The 20,654-nt window shown below is 39.5% G+C and overlaps 1 protein-coding gene across 8 annotated transcripts in view; it reads left to right on the top strand.

The window, feature by feature from the left end:
- The window catches only part of slc23a2 (solute carrier family 23 member 2), a 37,829-nt gene extending 17,176 nt beyond the window's left edge, over window positions 1–20,653 (top strand). For 5 of the 8 annotated variants that reach the window (XM_086030413.1, XM_086030410.1, XM_086030411.1 and 2 more), the window contains 13 exons: window positions 3,170–3,268; window positions 4,274–4,390; window positions 5,556–5,713; window positions 6,286–6,374; window positions 6,498–6,565; window positions 8,075–8,256; window positions 9,726–9,846; window positions 10,684–10,840; window positions 11,380–11,527; window positions 11,609–11,714; window positions 11,904–12,171; window positions 12,957–13,052; window positions 13,517–19,401. In XM_086030413.1, coding sequence (XP_085886539.1) covers window positions 3,170–3,268; window positions 4,274–4,390; window positions 5,556–5,713; window positions 6,286–6,374; window positions 6,498–6,565; window positions 8,075–8,256; window positions 9,726–9,846; window positions 10,684–10,840; window positions 11,380–11,527; window positions 11,609–11,714; window positions 11,904–12,171; window positions 12,957–13,052; window positions 13,517–13,785 — 1,878 coding nt within the window. In that variant the 3' untranslated portion in view covers window positions 13,786–19,401. Of the gene's footprint in view, window positions 1–3,169; window positions 3,269–4,273; window positions 4,391–5,555; window positions 5,714–6,285; window positions 6,375–6,497; window positions 6,566–8,074; window positions 8,257–9,725; window positions 9,847–10,683; window positions 10,841–11,379; window positions 11,528–11,608; window positions 11,715–11,903; window positions 12,172–12,956; window positions 13,053–13,516; window positions 19,402–19,433; window positions 19,543–20,522 lie in introns of those variants that run through there. The other 3 variants (XR_015086779.1, XR_015086778.1, XM_086030412.1) reach the window with 3 other exon arrangements.
- Window position 20,654: the final 1 nt, after the last annotated feature.

Here is a 20,654-nt window from a genome sequence, read left to right as displayed (position 1 = left end):
AATGTTGATTTTTATTTTATTTTATTTTATTTATTTATTTATTTTAAATGTTAAATTCTAACGAAAATTAGCTTGCAGGGTCATCAGCATGTCAAAGTTAAATGAAAACTTAAACAATAGCTCCACATGTAATTTTCTACAGTAAATAAAGTCCTCCAAAATGTTAAAATTTCACATCATTATTTATTTTGATTTCAAACAAAAACAAAAAGTGCAGAGTGTTCTCACGGTCAGTAGAATCCCTTATAAAGTTAACTGAAAATTAGTTCCTTGAAATAAACACATTATCGGCCATCAGATTTAAAAAAAAAATAAAAAATAAAAAGGCAGATGCCCATAGTCACTGAATATCGGAGCCCATAATCGGCCCCGCCTGTCTAACCCTAATTCATATTCCACAAACACAATATTAATCACAATACCATGTTTAGACTAGTAGGGCACACAGAAAGTATTATTGTGAAGTTATTGTAAGATTATTGACTAAAATCATTTTCTGTCACTGGCTCTGCCAACAAAAGGTTTAGGTTGGAAGGTAGTGTATTTTTTTCATGAATATCTACTACAGGTGCACCTCAGTACATTCCAATATATACGTGTGGACAAAACTATTGGTGTCCTCTGTTAGGGTTGGACCGATAATTCAAAATCAATATTTATCAAGATTGACACGTGATCGATGTCAATAGAAAATGGCTTCGGTAAAACGTTCATTAAAAAAAATAAATTAGAAAACAAACCCGATCGCGGCATGGTGCCTACATGCGCACCACCTACATCACGTAGGTGGTGCGCATCCGCCTCCAAACACAAAGTTAAACCAACGAAGAAGAAGCCGCGAAACCAACGAAGAAGCAGCTAACCCAACGGAGCATGCGTGCGGGCCCGTCAGCCGTGTGCCATACTCGTGTCGCGTCGAGTGAGAGAGCGAGCGGCGTAACTTCGTTCAAATAAATGACCAGTCGATTCAGTACAACTCTTACTCTGTTTTTGTTGTTATCCTTTATTAAAAGAAAAACCCACAATGGAGGCTCTGCTATGTTCTGGGGCGTGAACAATGAAATCTCAAGACTATTGAAGCTTTTTGGAAAGAATCGTGCTGTCTAGTGTCAGAAAGCTTGGTCTCAGTCACAGGTCATGGGTCCAACAGGAAAATGACCCTAAAAACAAAACACCCAAGAATGGCTAAGAGCAAAACATTGGACTATTCTGATTTTATTGACGTATTTCACTCTGTGTAGTGAATCTGTACGTGTTTTGACATTTTAGTTTTATGTTCAGTTTGTATTCGTGCACAGCACTGTTTGAGTTGTGGTTGTTTTGTGAAGGGCTCCTATTAAATAAAGTTGAATTACCAGTGCAGTACCAAAATAAGTTAGGTTTTACACGATATTGTATTTATTGAAATGTCCCTGTAGTAGCTCATTCATAAAACGAAAAATTTGAGTGTCATGGATTTATGTGACGCGGACATTTTTTGCCTCAAATGCTTGCGAATCATTGAAAGCGTCCATTTTAAGCCCTCGATCCAGCAGGCGTGACATTTCCATTCGAAACAAGCATACATTCCCATGACTAAGTACAGACCGAATCTGTTTCTGTTCTTCCAACAAATATTGTCCGACCTTCCTCCAGCTCGAACTCAGTGTTTCAATATTGCTTGCTGATAACATAAGTGGCCGTGAATCCTGCTAATTTGTTTTCAGCGCAAGGCCTCTCTAGTGACGTGCTGCTGGTGACCACACACAAAACATACGCAAAGGGGAAGGAAGGGAGACAGATTTGGAGTTTCCTCCTTGGTTGTTTGCCCCCCTCGTGACACCAAGGTTCCAGGTGTTATTTCCTTACATGTGATCAACTTTTTTTTTCTACTGGGCAAATGTTGATATTTATAATACAGTATTGACAGTTTGACACGATACACTGTAGCTTCTTGGACGTGCATGTGTGGAAACAATCCAAAAATGCTGCACTACTTCTGCATGTTACTACCACGTGACACCTGCAGCATCATATATACCCACTGCACTGTTTCATCACACATCACTTCCTTGGCTGCCATTCATGTTTCAATGATGTGTACGTTTTGAGATCATTATTGCATTTAAGTTCACATATACCTTGGTTAAAAACATGTCATGCTCATTTGCATTATTCATTTAATGTTTACATTTTCAGATCGTTACTGCATTTAAGTTAACATATACCACGGTTGAAAACATGTTATGTTCATTTGCACTATTCATTCAGTGTTTGCTTTTTCAGATAGTTATTGCATTTGAGTTTACATATACCTGAGTTAAAAACATGTCATTTGCACTATATGTGTAATCTTTACATTTTGAGATTCGCTATTGCATTTTCAAGTTTACTGGTACTTGTACCGATACGTACATTTTGAGATCGTTGAAACCACCCTGGGTCTTCCGCCAAGGAGAAAACCTATAAAAACTCAGTCCGTTGTTAAATTTTCTACGTTTGCAATCGTGGGTGGCATTGCTGACTAAGTATGTAGTTTTTAAATCTGATGATTTTACACATTTACACCCTCATTCAGCATTTTTCAGTATTTGTCACCACAGCAACAGTGTGCCACTCAAACGTTAGTATGAAAAAATAACAAGCATTCTTCTTAATAATTTAAGTGTAGATATTCCTTTTACAAGTTACAGTAATTGCTTTTCATTTCATTTTTAGAGATGTACATTTTCATTACATTTTTAGAGATAACGTACTTTTTGTAGTAGGATCAGCGCAATTTTTTTATATCACTCCAACATATGTTTTACTGAACAAGATTTTATGACTTATTGGCTTGCTTGAACCAAGTAATGACTTGACTTGCTTGAAATCTGGTGGTGACTCGACTTGACTTGCTTTATTTATTTATTTTTTTTTCCCCCCACAGTGACTTGGGACTTGCTTGAGACTTGATGGTGACAACTACGACTCTTTCTTGTGACTTACACACATGTGACTTACTCCCACCTCTGATGATTACACAGACGGACGAAAATCCACTTCCGTCTGTGCTTAGTCTGTCTTTTTGTTTTTTAGTTTTCCGTCTGCCGTCAGCAAAACGGCTGTCCGCGAGTGACAGACGGACCGGTCTGTCGGTCAGATGGAATGCCCACCTCTGGTTTTAACCATAACAAATCTTTGCGGTTAGGTGGTGGTGAATGGAGTGGGTGGAGCCAATGGGGACCAGGATACAGAGAACACTGAGCTGATGGCCATCTACACAAAAGATGTTCAAGGAGCAGATAAGGTAACCACAACGGATTCAAGATTTACATGTTGCTTGTGACTCATTTTGTGGCTGCTATCAAGATGTCTGCCGGTCATGTTACAAGCGCTGACTTGCATGTAATGCAGGTTGGTAGTAGTGATGCGCTCTAATGATCATCTGCAGTGTTCCCCACATATTTGAAATATACTTGGGTGGGTGGACGCCGGCGGGGCTGGGGCCATTTTTTTTTTTTTTCCGTAAATCGATTGTAATGGTCCGTCCCGACTTTGTCTGTAATTTTTATGCAATTCTAGCCAGTGTAAAACTGTGAAAATAGCAAATACCCAAAGCACAACAAGTGAAAATTGTAAGGTTCACTGGATTACGTTGACTTAATATGGATCGATGAGATGCTTTGTTGCAAAAAGACCCCCTCAATCGTGTGTCGTGAGGTAAATCTGTTTCATTTTATTTTGCACTTTATATACGCGGGTAGCGACAAATAGGCAAACATCTTCATTTCAAATGTCAAAAAGTGTTTGCGGCTCCCAGTGTTTTCTTTTCCGTGGAAACCGTGTCGAAATGGCTCTTTGAATATTAAAGGTTGCGACCCCTGGTCTAGAACACACGAACGTGGGTTTGGTGTGTATTGATAGCATTGATCAGTGTTATTCCAAAAGTGTGCTTGTCTATATAAAGGTCTCCCCCCTAATAAACAACTCTGATACTGCTAAAATGCTGCCGCATAGTTGTCTCTGCTTTCATAGTTGCCTCAACGCCCACATTATGCACCTCTCGCCTTTCTAATACGCACTTTCCATGTTGTCACAGTGACAGAGCACTTTTCATTTCAGAGGATGTGAACTTACATGTTGGATTGGAGATTTTCCTTCCTTGTATCACATTCTTTTAATTTAACACTTGAATGTTTGCTTTCCCATTCAAGAAGTTCATTACAGTAGTTTACTATTTATGTAATATTGCAAACTGAGAAGAATAAGCTATCTCATTGGTGTGTATGTTTGCGTGTGTGTGTTTTTATAGAGCTCAATGTCAGAGACATTGGACAGCTCAGACAGCACTGATCCGAGGAGGATGGACATGATCTATATCATAGAAGACACTCCGCCTTGGTACTTGTGTGTGTTTTTAGGCCTGCAGGTAAACTATTTATTTATTTATTTTCATTCAAAACATGCAACTGATATCCACCTTATACATAAACATGTAAAAGAATACTAGTACAAACTGGACAATCAAAACAAGAAAAACAGTGCAGTAATTTCCGAAAAGGGGTGGGAAAAATTAAAATGTATTTAATCGCACCCCTTCTCTTACTATTACTTCTAATTTGATAGTATTTATAATTTTTTTTACTGACAGTTTTGATCTCAAACCGTCATTTTAAACCAGGTGTGTGTCACAAAGTTGTAAATGGTGAGTGGAAAAATGCGGCAATTATCACTCCAATCCCGGTTCAAACGTTTCATGAACGTTCATAGCTAGACTCCAACTACAAAATAAACACTGTAAAAGGAATACCTCTCTGACAGTCACTCAAACATGAACATTATTTTCTTAATAGCAGACTTTGTTTAATATGGCTCTGATGAAGATCATAATATAGTTTGCGAATACATTAAATAGCTGATTACGATTGGTTTTTACTTTTAGTTAGATGAACTGAAATCGGAACCTTCTCAGAAATTATTATATTTATAAAGAAAATAAGCCCTACTGCAGAGTCTTCACATTTCAAAGGTTAAATTTGAATATGCAAACACTTTAATGGAGTGTTTTATGTAAATTTTGTTAAATAAATACCTCTCTGCCAATGTCAAATTAAGTATTTTTGACGCAGCTCCTGTACAGGAACTTGTTTGAACAAATTGTAGCCATATAATTCCCAAACACTGTGTTTTGTCACATTAATGTACGATGAGAGCTCATCATGAGTGCCAGAGGAAGTAATCCAATTCCACCCAAATGAAAATTATCTAGTTACTGCAAGTATTTGCTCTACCACTACTGTATTAACCTGTTGTCATTCTTACCACAGAATCAAACCGTTATGCTCAACAAAACAGGCCCACATTTCGCTCAGTAAAGTGAAACAATATTTTCATTATTTTAGTATATATGCTTATGATGTGAGGTTTTTCTAATGTACAGTACAGGTATTATGGCTCTTTCAAGGTTGGGAAACACTGGTGTAGATTAACTTGATAAAACAACCGGCGGAAGGTGATTGATTTTAAAAGCTCTGTGGGAAAATGTTATGAAAAAAGATGTCGTGTCTGACTAGATGCCCATGTTGTGTTTGCAGCACTATTTGACATGTTTCAGTGGAACTATAGCAGTGCCATTCCTCCTCGCCGAAGCCATGTGCGTCGGCTTTGACCAGTGGGCCACAAGCCAGCTCATAGGGACCATTTTCTTTTGTGTGGGGATCACAACCCTCCTACAGACCACGCTGGGCTGCAGGTACACTCGCGCGCACACACACAGCACTCTCAGCACCCTCAGCATACATCCACTTACACTTCAAACACCTGTTCTTCCACTCTTAACCCTTAACACTGATTGCTGTTGTCACAATTCAATGTCCCCCCCTCGTCTTCTTCATGCCATTCAAAAGTGCGTGTAAGTGAGTGTTTGAGTATGGTGCCTAAGTATATGTTAACACAGTAGTCCTAAGGGTCCTATACATGGACGCACTAATCCTGACACAAAGAATGTATGTGACCTCAGGCAGGTGTTATATAATGTGAATGATGCTGAAACTCATTGTTCTTCTTGCAGTGTAATTAAACTGGGGAGGTAGCTTTTGTCTTGTCTGTTTGTACCCTGACTGGACACAGCATTAGGTACACCAGCACAGTTGAATGCGAACCAATTCAAGAACACTTACTCAACAGAAAACACTGCTCAGTTTTGCTAGACAATCAGAAAATTATTAGTTTAACTTTTTTTATTTAGTTATTGAAAATGGGTGCATGGATTATTCAATGAACTGGTAAAATTTGGTTACTGACAAGCGTTTGTTGGTGTCCAAGGTTGCCTTTGTTCCAGGCCAGTGCATTTGCCTTCCTTGCCCCAGCCAGAGCCATTCTGTCACTGGACAAATGGAAGTGTAACGACACAGGTGAGGGCATCTTGTTGAGTGTAACATAAGGAAGATTGTGTTTGTGATCACATCCACTTTTACTCTGATCTCTGTCAGTGATACGAACCTAACATTTTCATTTTCTTGTTTTTCTCTCCTTAGTGATATTTGAGACAAATAGCACAGAGATTCTCCACACAGAGCACATCTGGCATCCCAGGATACGAGAAGTGAGATGGGGGGGCGGGGGGAAACAAGCACACACGTGAAAGTTTTGTGGGGAAGTGGTTGGAACTCGTGCAAAGCATAACGGGAAATGAAAATGGTATTATGATGGTATTATGTTAGCCTAATATCAGAGACTTTTTTTTTTTTTTGTATTTATTTAGTAATTTATGAAGACCAGTGGTCTAAAAAAAAAGAAAAGTAAAGTCCAACATATCTTTGTTGTGTAGCAGCTTTTTCTAAAATATTGTGAAGAGACAAAATATGATTGCTTTGATTGAAAATCAATTTAGACAGACCAACAAATGGAAAAGTAATTCTAACAAATGACCATTTTATATTACTGTATTGTCAGGTAAAAAAACAACAACCCTGTTTGTCTAGTAGGAATGTCTACACACCAGTTGTTGGGTATGCCAAAAAGACACTTTCAACCCCTGAACATGTCCATGGTTAATAAATAAAATGTAGTTACATTCTTAAAATATTTAAATAACCAATTAAGGCATAACCATTATATAAATTAAATATTATATTGAAACACATTTTTGTAAAACATTTTATTCGCCCACAATATCTAATCCTATCCTACATGAATGAACCTCAATTTATTTTTCTAGTTATGTCCATTAAATGTTTCATGTATAGTTTCAAAACACAAACCATTTGACTTATAGGAACAAGTCAGTTAAAGCAATGATATAAATAATATATAAAATGATCACAAATAGTCATGATTAAGTAAAATTCTGTACCTTCTCCCTCCACCAACAACAGAAGTCTAGTGCTACTGGCTCTGAGAGGGTGACCCCACCCACTCAGAAGCAACTTACTCTGCAAGATGTTTTTCAACAGCATACGAAGTGCCGGCACCCAAAGGACAGCAAAGATGTTTAAAGGCTCAACAGGGCAGTTTGTAGAGTTTATCTGTATGGATTAGTAGAGAAATGTATTAAAGTTATTGTTCCCAAAATATGTTTTAAAATAAAGAAAAATATTGACATTTGAATGTTTAACCTGTTTGCAAAAAGTATAAAAAAGTAGCGAAATACATATTGGTATTGGTGTCGATAAAGAAATTTGGTATCATGACAACCCTACTCCAAAGTAAGCATAATCGTATGTTATTAAACATCTTGAATAACCGCTTACCAAACAGGCGCTGGAGAGCTGGCAAGCCTGCCAACATACCAACAAGTTCATGTAACTTTCTTTGGCTTGTTAATACCCCTTTGAATATTCTGCTGATGCACACCCAGTTTTCTCCTGCTCAAAAATGTAATGTGTTTGTCAGACTAGAGCGAAATGTTTAATTAATCAAATGTTTAGTAACAGGAGCCATCTGGCAGCATAAAAAGTCAAGGCTAACGATGTCAAACAAGATAACCTCTGTGCAAAAAAAGTGTCTTTGTAGTGAATTGATGACAACTGAATTTTATTCACATACAGTATATGCCAACTGTGTGCTTGTGCTACACACGAGTTGAACCCCAACTGATTGCTATTTTCTTCAGATCCAAGGGGCAATCATTGTGTCATCCCTGGTGGAAGTGTGTATCGGGGCGCTGGGTCTACCCGGGCTCCTGTTGAAGTATATCGGACCTCTGACCATCACCCCCACTGTGGCCCTCATCGGCCTCTCCGGTTTCCAGGCGGCAGGGGAGCGGGCGGGTAAACACTGGGGCATAGCTATGCTGTAAGTTCAGATGTCGAAGTAAATGCTATGTTTTCTAGCTCTACGTGCATACTTGACATACACAGAGGCAAGATGTGTTGAGCTGTAGGGTGACATTTCAGAATGAAGCTAAAATGCACTCACTTTTCCAGGTGATCCTAATATGACCCTGTCTAAAGTTTTGAATCCACATGTCCAACTGTTTAATGTTTCAGTACTGTTTTGCATAACTAGTTGTTCTCGAACAAACGAGCCGAATGGCAACATTTACAACAGTTGTTTGAGCTACGAATTGATCAAAAGATTTCCAAAGACTTGAACTTCTAAATCTTTCAGAGACTGTTCCAGTGCCTCTGTATCTCTTTTGTAACCTGCTGATGACACTTTTAAGCTCAGTGACCTTCTGAAAACATCCGGTTTGAACCATTGCAATGACGAGGTACTGTTGATTAATTTTTAGGTGTCGTCTTGTCTTCATGATGTGAACAGCATGACGGAGAGGACTGCTTAAATATAGATTCTCATTGTTCCAGCAAATGTATTGGTGCATTCTTGGATCAAAAACCAGTTGTGAAATTTGCCGCTCCTTGTTAGCTTGAGAGCTGCAAATTGTGCAAAAAAAAAAAAAAAGGCTGAAACAATCAGTTGGAACTTGCATGCACTTGGACGTGTGCATGCAAAGTTTTAGAGAAGGTTATATTAACTTCATCTGTCACGGTTATAATGCCTTTTAGGTTCATCCTGAAATTTCACCCCAAAACACAATATCCCTCACTTTTTATGAGCAGTTTATATTATGCCATGGTGTGATGACCAGGTTCCTCGCCCAGGTTGTGACATCATCCGCCGCTGTGCTCTTTGCGCCGTAGCCGCAGGATCGCTTCTGCCGACCAGCGTAATGGTCTTATAATTGCCTACGACTTGCTCTTTCTGGAGCGGTCAGGTTAATTGATTTGTCTGTGTGGCCTCTGGGGTCCTTTTGCAGTTATACAAGAGTAAATGTAATATGTTTAAACACATTGGGCCGTTGTTGAAATTCAATCATCTGCACATAATAATCAGTCACAGCCAAAAGAAGAGGCCTCAAGTGAAGCATTCGTGGCATCACTTGAGATTTACTCATAATCCTTGTTCCAGTTCCACATGTCTTTCACATTTGTAAAATTCATGCAACAAGGTATAGGATACTGCAAGGGTTTAACTGTTGCACTCTCACGAAATTGAGTATATCGATGTACAGTATATTGCTCTCATTACATAAGAATAGTGCCACATTTGCTTCTGATGTGGGTTATACTTTATTTAGTTACCGCTTTTATTGGTTGACTGGATTGTAATGTCTCTCACTGGAGCTTGCGAATGTCAAACAGTTACCGGTACTGAAGAAACTGAAAGGATTACTCCATAGTTAGACTGTATAGCAGAATTCTTCGCAAACTTAAGAGGTCACATTCTTACTTTCAACTAAGCAGAGTTATTCTTGTTTGCAGGACTATTTTCCTGGTGCTACTCTTTTCCCAGTATGCCCGAAATGTCCACTTCCCATTGCCAGTCTACAAAGCAAAGAAAGGTTGGACATCCTACAGGCTGCAGGTGTTCAAAATGTTCCCAGTAAGTGCACCCTTGAGTCTCCTTTCTGTGTAAAAAATTGTGAAGGCTTTTCTAACAGACTTATTGCACAAGCATTTTACTTGTTTCCTAATACTGTTTTACAACTTGTGTCATAACTGTTGGATTTTTGCAAAGGTGTTATGCAGTGTTTCTTATGCCATCTGCTGGTCATGAGGTGAAGTTATAGTTTACGTTGTTGATTCGCTTTGACAGGAATAACATTGCAAATAATAATTAATTTTAACAAGTTCAAAAGGATAAATAAAAAAAGGATATAAATAAAGGATAAACTTTCCTATGCGGTAGAAGACACTCAAATTGGGTTTTCGTCATCTTGGAGTCTTGGACTGGAATACAATGAATAATCCAAATGGCCTATGGTGGTTTGCAGCTATGAATTTCTATTTACCAAAGCAACCATGAATTTCTAGTTGTTAAATCCGAGGAATGGAACGATTAGTTCAAGTCAAATCCAATTACATTGCCTGAATGCACTGTTAATGTTTGTTTTGTTTTGCTGAGCTAGCAAGTATCACCGACTGTAACTAATCACGTCTCACTTAGGTATTCCTTAATATAATAGGTAGCATGCACTTTACCATAGTTGCAACTCAATTAACTCATGACATACTGCCATCTATATAATAATTTTCACCTCTTTTCATTCCCAGGGGACTATTAAACTTACAATATCCGTTTGCTATTGTTTAGACTAAAAACGTTGCTGTGAAACTGGCCAACATTCAATTCAAACAAACAATTTCACATCATTCTGTTTTAGTGTTCACTTAATGTTGAAATGTATTTGATTGCCTTTCTCACTTGTTCTGCACCCAGATCATCATGGCCATCCTGGTTTCGTGGCTGCTGTGCTTCATCTTCACGGTGACGGACGTCTTCCCGCCTGAAAAGGACAAATATGGCTACTATGCCCGCACGGATGCACGCCAAGGGATCCTCTCAGTGGCACCCTGGTTCAAGATCCCTTATCCCTGTGAGTGTAAATCATAAGATGTATAGGGCAGTGTTGTGTTAGCATCTCTACTGAATCAAATAAGAATTAAAGGGTTATTTTTATGAAGACAAATTACTGTGGCGAAATAGCTACTTTTAGCTAACAAAACCTTGTTTGTATTTCAACAAACCCGATGGAAGACCAAGTTTAGCTTTTCTATACCTGTAGTCTACGGAGTTGCCAGCTACCCCAAAACCCTGGATAAAAATCCTTCCTTGAATAACGGTAGATAATATACAGATACTTCCTTATCATATCTTTCCCCACCCCATAGGATTGGTTTTACATGATAAATAAATTGAAGTTGAAGGGTGCCATAGTGGCCCTTGAATCCTCACAATTTTCTGTACATGCCCCTTGGAAGAAAAAGTTTGGACAGCCCTGCTTTAAATCTGGCAGCTACACATGAAATGACCCACACATCATTTTTGGTAGACTAACACAATCCAATAAATAATCTGTAGATTTTGTATCACATTAAAAGATGTGAGTTAAAAATAAATGTTTTGACACTTCAGTCCAGTGGGGCCTCCCGAGCGTAACGGCCGCAGGTGTGATCGGCATGATGAGCGCCGTAGTAGCCAGCATCATCGAGTCCATCGGTGACTATTACGCCTGCGCCCGTCTGTCGTGTGCCCCTCCTCCTCCCATCCACGCTATCAATAGGTGAGCTTCGTCAAGTCTCTGTCTCATTCTTCCAAAGACTCTTTTTGACACAAAGCACTCTCAAATCCTTTATCTCCTCAGGGGCATATTTGTTGAGGGCATCTCCTGTGTACTGGATGGTCTTTTCGGGACAGGAAATGGTTCCACTTCCTCTAGTCCAAATATTGGTGTCCTTGGAATAACAAAGGTATTTCACACCCGCAATCAGTCTCTTTTTTTCCTCATGCTGCAAGCCAAAATTTGCCTTTCAAGTTGGCTTCAAACATTCAGCCACAAGATGGCGACAGCAAAGTTCAAAACATCCGGATGCTATCAGTCGAATATGTGCTAAGGAGAATAACTGAGGCCAGTGGTACTGATCTCGTCTTGTCCCCAGGTGGGCAGCAGGCGTGTGATCCAGTACGGAGCCGCCATGATGCTGCTGCTGGGCCTCGTGGGGAAATTCAGTGCCCTGTTCGCCTCCCTGCCAGACCCCGTGCTGGGGGCTCTGTTCTGCACCTTATTCGGCATGATCACGGCGGTGGGGCTTTCCAACCTGCAGTTCATCGACCTCAACTCTTCCAGGAACCTCTTTGTTCTGGGCTTCTCCATCTTCTTTGGCCTGATGCTGCCAAGCTACCTCAAACAGAACCCGCTGGTCACAGGTCGGTGCAGTTGACTGACAGCAAATTTCATTAGGTTTGCCTCGATTGTTAGGAATGCTGTTTATTAAGTGGAATTTGGGGAGAGAAAAAAGGGACCAAGATCCTTGGGTTGCTGTATGCATAAAACCAATGGAGGTATTAATAGATTTTACTACATGGGAGCAACCAGCAGATGATGCCATTAGTTCAGGCCAAACTACAATGCAGTAATGCGGTATATATATTTTTTCATAATAGGCTGCTGATGACTTCAGGAAGTAAAGTTTGGTCCAATTTGATGAGGGGAAAAAAACTAATTGAGTGTGTGTTGTAATGCAATACAAGCAACTGTTGTGCTGCAGTCTCCATGTACAGGTGCAATTAAAAAGAAATATTGTCGAAAAATGTATACGTTTCGGTAGTTCAATCGTACAAGTGAAATTTACGCAATATATCATAGATTGAATTAACAGAAAAATACTTGTTAGAAGGCCAATTTCTACCTAGATGTTATATTAAAAAATCTGTTTTTTTTGTTTCTTAATTATATTCTAATTTCTTGAGATGGTGAAAATGTTGGACGATTTGGACTGAACGATTAATACATTAACAGTTCTATGATATTATAATTTGCTGAGATGATATATAATCATTTAAAATGTTTGTCCCCATTGGACTTTCATCCCTAAACAATACAGTTTACAGTATATGTATTATTCTACTATATTTTGGTAAGAGACACTAAAGTGGTCTTGAGCTCTTACCATTGAAATAAAGTTTGTTTATGTTTGTTTTGCTTTTTTCAGGCATTGTGGAGATTGACCAAGTGCTAAACGTTCTCCTCACCACCGCCATGTTTGTGGGCGGCTCAGTTGCTTTTATTTTGGACAATACTATTCCAGGTGAGTCATTGATTTATCCAGCTGCAGTCCGAAAGAAATAGTCAAATGAATGTCATATTCATGTAGTGGGAGCGCTCGGTTTACAAGAGTACCAACATTCGACGTTACGAACGGCGATCAATGAACCTGCTTGCGCAGCTGCATACGACTGTCATCATGCGGCACGTGAAGGCACACTGCAGTTACCGCCGTACATAGATTGTAAGAAACACATATATATTTTGACATGCACAGAAACATTGCAAGCATGAAATTGCGGTAATAGAAAATAATGTACCTATTCGTGTTTTTCATACAACTACCCATATTCCCAGTAATTTCACTACTGCGGTCGTGATACACTGCGGCGCTTTCCGACTGTTGCGTAATAATGTTCCAACCCCCACATCACCCTCCCACCTCGTCATGTTATGGATGCTGGAATGAAACAATGACTGGCGATGACGTTCTTCGCCTCTCGTCAGGTTCTCCTGAGGAGCGAGGAATCAGGAAGCTGAAGCGTGGCTCGGGTCCCAGCGCCGCGGAGCTGGAGGGGATGCGATCCTACGACCTGCCCTTTGGAATGGACTTCATCCGCAGACACGCCATGTTCAAGTACCTCCCAATCAGCCCCACCTTTGCCGGCTACCAGTGGGGGAGGCTGCGGGAAACCTGCAGGAGCAATGGCGGACACGGGGATGCGAGCAAGGCAGGAGGCGAGGGAGCGGGTTCCCACGGCGAGACTCTGGCGTAGCCATCGGGATGGTGTGTGAATTCGGGGAGCAAGGGAAGGTACACTGAGAGAAAAGGATGCAAGGGTGCAGCGCGGGATTGGCGAGCGTGTGGATGACACGTGAAGCACCGACCTCTGTCTGTCTGTCTGTCTGTCTGTCTGTCTGCCTGTTTCTTTTGTTGTTTCCCCACAACGCTGTTCTTAGAATGCTAACGCAAGTTGCGGCCAGCATGTTCCAGAAGATGTTACCAAGTGGAGTCTGCTTGGTGTGTTTGCATGTGTGCTTGGTATGCACACTAACGTAATGTCTAACGTACGTTCATTTACACTGTCACTTTAATCCACGCGGGCATACAATAATGACACAATCAAACTGCCAATTGAGAATTATGCAAACGAAAAAAGGTCGCAATGACTCGATGCCCCGTATGCAACCGCATGCACACACACCAACAGCCCTACCAAAATTAGCTTAGCCCTACAATGCTCGGAAGCACATCTACTGTAGTTGGTCCAAGTCGTCAGGTGCCCTCGGCCCCCGGCGCGGTGATTTGTGTTTGTTTTCCTTGCTGCCTCCTCAGTTGTGAATGTCACACCACGCCCGGCTCGAAAAAAACCAAAAAACACCGAGGAAAATTAGGTACTTCCCCCGAAACAAATCTGAGTTCCACACATCATGTCACAGTGTAACAGTTTACATTTCACAACGGTCGTCAGTATTAGCCACAACTATCTTAACATCTACACAAAGGGATCATTTGGCAACAGCTCCAATAGACTCTTCACGTGAGTCTTCCTGTTAGTCATCTTCACTTCCGCTACCTGTATTTGCTCATGTAATAAGATGTACTGTACAGTAAACAATAAGGTAATCAAATTTTCTGACAAGTGTGTGGAGAAAAACTTTCTGTCTTGCGACCATAAAGAAAACCCTCGGCTGCTGTTTCCATCCAAGATGTTTCTGGAAGATAGTCCACAACGATTTTTTTTTAAATATTCCTTCAAGTGTCTTACAGAGCAGCAACAGAGTGATGTTGTTGTCAAGTGGGTAAACGTTTGCCAGGACGACAGATAAGGAAAAGGCGCTGTGTTCACGTGGACTCTTTCTCCTCCGTTAACGTTCTACCTCTCAGCTGGGCTGTTTCCTGCTGTGTTGTCTTTGACCTGTGTTGCGCTCGCTTGAGGCCAATTGTGGCTCAGTTGTAAGAGTCAGACTGAATGATATTTCACCACACCCTTCTGCCTTCTTATTTATTACCGTACCGCTTTTGAAAAAAATGAACCATACGGTAGCAAGTTGTTAGCACATCCACCTCACATTCCTGAGGTGAGTTATTTGAATCCAGGTTGTGGCCTTCTCACGTGGAGTTCAGTCTATTCTACTCATTTTGTGTAGGTTGTGTCGGCGCGCACTGGCTTCCTTCCACATTCCAAAAATGGTACTCGGTTGAAGACACTAAATTGTGGTTAGGTGTGAATGTGATTGTGAATGGTTCTTTGTGTATTTGTGCCCTGCAGTTGTCTAGCAACTAGTTAGGGGTGTACCCTGCCTGTTGCTTAAAGTCAGCTGGGATTGGCTCCGGCTCACCTGTGACTTGAATGAGGCCCTATGGAAAATGGATGAATTTTATTGTTTAAGTAGTAACGCTTAGTCACATTGATGTCTCGCAACATTCCATATCTGGACAACTGACACTTTTCTATTGCCCATTGAGTTGATAACACTGGTCAACAACTAACTTTTTTTTTTTTTTTTTTGCGCGGATTCCGAATCTGCCCTCATATTTGCTCCAACACATCCGTTTTTCACAATAACAATAATGATCGTAATTTACAGTAATATAGTGTATATATAGACATATTTATGAATTAAGGGTTAGATTCAGCAACAAGTGGATTGTTTTTCTGAAATGTCACAGCTAACACATGGTAAAACCATCTTGTGCAAGTTTTTACGTTTTTAGGTCCAATGTGCTTGGGGGAAAAAAGTAAAGACAGTAATTAAATCAGCGTCAAAAATTGGTTAAGGTACACAGAAAGCCATCTCTGCTTAAAATTTGCTGTTGACCAGTTTAATTATCCCCCACCTTATCACATGAGCAAATCCAAAAAGCGTAAGTTGAAGGTAACGCCACCAAGAGCCAGACATCCCCGTTCTGTCGGCTTCTTCCTGAAGCAACTCCGTACTGTACCTCACGTGGCCTTATCAGAGACATGTCGTAAACGCTGACCCTGCAAATTTCAATGTCTTGGACTGTTTGCTGGGCTCTCTGACCCTCTGTGTGGATCCTCTGTTACTTGTTTACAGGGTCACTTTACAGCCCAGCCATCTATCCACCTGCTCACTTACAACTGCGTGAACTACTGTAGTTTGGATCAGGCAACTGGAACAGAAGAAATTGTGTATGTTGTGTTTTCTGGCTCGATGAAATTGTCTGTCAACATTTTACACTCATTTAGTCAGACTTCATCTTCATGCAGCATGTGATAATAGCAACACAAAGTAGCACAATTATACTAAATTACTTGAAAAGTGCTAAATATTGTTTCCAGTTGATTTTTTTTTTTTTTTTTTTTTTTCACTGAACCAAAACGGTTTTTTGCTTTTAAATTGTATCTGTTACCAAAAAGCAAAGCAAAAGATGTTCCCATAAAAACTACCCTACAGCCTTTATATCTCTTTCTTAATGCCATTTCTTTGTTTGTGGAATTAATGATAGTGTGCAAAGCTCTTTTGAAGCAGGTCTTTGTGTGGCTTGCACAATGCTGAAAGTTTATGATTTATTAGTCGTCCTGCCCTACAAAAGCTCACAATCACCACAAACCATCATTAGCTTAAGTTAAATTTAAATGGTAGCTGTCCATAGAAGGCATCATTTGCCATTATTGTTAAGAATAAATCAATCACACCAGATGTCAGCGCCTTTTTACGCTTTTGTTACATTATCAAGGTGCCAAGAATATTTCATTGACCTTATAATGATTTCAGAACGGATATGAAAACAGGCACATGAACCACATGATACTGCCGGTCCTTAACTCTCGAACTACCTGACTGTTAGTTAGGGGTGGGAATCTATGGGTACCTCACGATTCGATTCCGAGGCTCACGATTCGATTCCGAGGCCTATGATTCGATTCGGTTACCATTCTGATGCATCACTACATTGGCTTACATTTTTTTAGTCCATGTAAAACACTGGTACCTTTTTTAAAACAAAAAAACTCAAGGAAGTGCAAGGATTTATATTTCACACTTTGACTTGCCACCGCTCATATAAGGTTTAGCTTGTTCCGCCATCTTGTCACATATTAGCTTAGTCTAGCACAGACGTTTGACGTACAAACACACGTAATCGCTTGCGCATGCTTTTAGTTGTTTTATTCAAACTTTAAATATCGATTGTTAACACCTATGAATCGATTCTGAATCTTTTTAATACACCAAACGATGCATCGAAAAAACGATTATCGTTCCCACCCCTACTGTTGGTGGCCACTCATGTGCAGGGACGAATGATTTGTCTATTATTGTATGTGTTGTTTGTATCTGCTGCCCACTTTTATCTTTCAGTTTCACTTTAACATCCCATAGTAGCAGTATTTCCCTTTATCTTTAATGAGCCGCGGCGTATGTTTTTTCATGGCACACCACCAAACGTCACAAACAGGACATGAGCTGAAATAGTGATGATCTCAATGTATTCACAAATACAGTATACTTCAGTGAAATGTGGACCTCTTGAATTGAATATGAAGCTATTACAGTGGTGCCTTGAAATAGGAATTTAGTTCATTCCGTGACCAAGCTTGTAACTCAAAACGCTCACATCGAAAATCATCTTTCCCCATTGAAATGATTAACAAACTAAAATGTTTGTAATGTGTTTTTTAATAAGAGAAATAGCACTTTATATTGTACTCTATAAAAAACATACATTAATGACATAATTAAGTAGAACGTAAAGATATTAAAATGTTGTCCCACTTTTTTTTCTTTTTGCTTTAATTAATTTGGACATTGTGCCGCTCCTTCTGGTGTGCATACCTTGGCGACCTGGGAGCAGATTTAAACAGACACACAGATACACTTAATCGAGATGCTCGCAGCTCTTCAGTCAGCCACAGTGATATTAGTTTTTCTGTACAGAGGATAAAGAATACAGTTCCCATTATTCGTTAGCATTGAATAAGTGGACTTTAAAAATTGGACCGTGGAACACCTGCCGATCTCTCACGGTACAACAGTTGCAAATCGTTGCATTGTATTATATCCCGGTTTAATGTCACGTCAATATTTCCCCCCAAAAATCCTGTACGGATAAAGACCCCCTCCCCACCATCTGCAGTTCGGTAATAAATGCCCCTGATCACAATTTTTCGAACTACCGGTACTCTTATCCACTGAACCAAATTCTTAACCATCATTTACTTAGCTGTTCAATTGTTGCTGAAATCATCCGTAAAACAACATTTTCATTTGTCTGACTACAGCATCATGCACACTACATGCAAGCAGTCATTTTCATACTCATGCAGATGGCACTTATCTCACACACACACACACACATACACATACATATAACTTATTGTGCTGTCCTGCAGCGAGTCCTCTTGTATTTGGTGTACCTGTTTTCCTCCCCGTAGATTTTTACCATCATCGTTTATGGATGTAGGAGAAAACAAAACGCCTGGTCTCCTTATCACGAGCCGACCGAAACTGTAGTTGTCATTGGAGACCGACTTCATCACAACATAGTTTGACGTGCCAGAATGCAACTTCATTTGGATTTGAGCACATAACTGTGTCAAAAAATGTTGACCTGTACAAATTTGGACATCCTCCATTGGCATGTTTATTGGTTTAGTGATGAAGAAGGTGGTTCTTAATAAGATGGCCAGAAGCACACAAAGACATCAGTCTCTTTCAGTTATTATGAAGGGGATGCTACTTGTACAATAATCTTTTGGTGTACTACCTGTTCTATCTTTTGTGACTGTTTTTTTTTTTTTTTAAATAAATTTTTTTGCAAACACATTTGTAAGAGAGAAATCCTAACTTTTAATCCTAAATCATGCTGGAAAGTGCACTGTTTTGTTTTACTTTTATTTAAAGAAAAAATGTAATGCGTTTGATCCGATTTCATGTTTTTTTCTGGGGGTGGTGTAAGTTGGGAAGTATTTATGTTTGTATGTTTTTTAATTTTAGAATGACTTTCATTTTGTTAACATGTTACAAGAAATACAAAAATCAAAGGACAAGGCAAACTTAGAGAATATGTATATTTAACTTGCTTAAAGTATTGGAAGATAAATTGTGAAAACTAATTGTAGCAACAAAAATGGTTTAATCTTTGTTTCTAATAGTATTTAATAAGATGTAAGAGAATGTATGAAGTTTTTGTTATATTCATTTTATACTAAAAGATAAATCTATGTGTCAGCTTTCACATATGCAAATCTGCAATCTATTCATTTCAACTCATAAGGATCCAGTTATTAATTCATGACTGACAAATTATTGAAAATTTGATGTCACTATGCTAATGGAATAGTTTGAGAACTTCCCTAAATGAATGGGCCTGTTTTCAACAACACACTTCATTTCAATGAATAAAAATTGTACAGTATGTGAAAGATTTACTCTGGTTTCAATTTTGTCTCCACAGTCATTTTGGACTTAAAAAAGACATTTTATGGTACATGCAGTGGACATAAAACATCGACACGCCCCTGTTCAAATGCCAGGGTTTGAAGTATTAAAAAAAATAGACCAAGGTAAGTTATTTTACCTTTACATTTTTTTTTTTTTAATTTAAAGATAAAAAATGTGCACACCCTCTTTTAACTGGGCATTTATTGAACTGGGCATGCTCAAACCCATGTAGGGAGCACACACAATTTCTGATCAACTAAAGTTTTGATTCAAGTTGGCTTTTCCTGACATCTCTTGCAGATTGAAGGTTTTGTGCAAACACTTGAAATGCAGTAAGAAATGTTATTCAAATGAGGGGGCAGTCCTGAGTGTGGCTTTGGTCGAACTAGTTTGGTAGGTAGATTGTGCTCCTGCACTGACAAATCAGTCAACCAATAGGCGAATAGCTCAACCCAAGACGCACTTTGGTGCAGTAAGAAATGTTATTCAAATGAGGGGGCAGTCCTGAGTGTGGCTTTGGTCGAACTAGTTTGGTAGGTAGATTGTGCTCCTGCACTGACAAATCAGTCAACCAATAGGCGAATAGCTCAACCCAAGACGCACTTTGGACCGACCCCTTTTTGAATAACATTTACTTCTGCACTGCAGGACCGAAACTGCCAAAATCAAAATTAAATTCAAAAAAATGAAAAATTGAAAAGATACATTTTTACAAAATACATGTAACTAACAACAAAAAATATATAATGCAAAATATATTATTCATATTTTATTTTTTTATTTAAATTATATTTTTAATATTTAGTGTTATTTTTAATGTAGGCAATTTTGGTCCTCCATAGCGTACATTTCACTCAAATATGACACATTTTCTAGTACCAACTTAACTGACATTTTATTGGTGGGGGTTGCATCTTTTTCTCAGTCTTGCCACACGTTTACAAATGAAGACTACACACTGTTGTGAGCAATGAACACAATTTCATAGAGCAAATGTTTGGGCAGTTCCACGTTGCATGTTTTCTTTGATACTTTACTGCCATCTCATGGAACCACGTGCTCTTTCCGAATAACAACAAGGGGGTTGCTCACTATTTGGCAGCTCGTCTCGTCCATTGTTCCAAGAGGCTTTCATTCAAGTGTGAGAGAGTCTTGCGCACAATAGACTCGTTGGGGGGCCCCGCGCGCTGATTGGCTGCCAGGGAGGCGCGAGCAAGCTCTGCTGCCCGCCACG

Source organism: Filicampus tigris, chromosome 5 (assembly GCF_054856515.1).
Source record: "Filicampus tigris isolate MCC_2025a chromosome 5, RoL_Ftig_1.0, whole genome shotgun sequence".
Taxonomy (NCBI): Eukaryota; Metazoa; Chordata; class Actinopteri; order Syngnathiformes; family Syngnathidae; genus Filicampus; species Filicampus tigris.
This window is presented reverse-complemented; position numbering and strand designations above follow the sequence as displayed.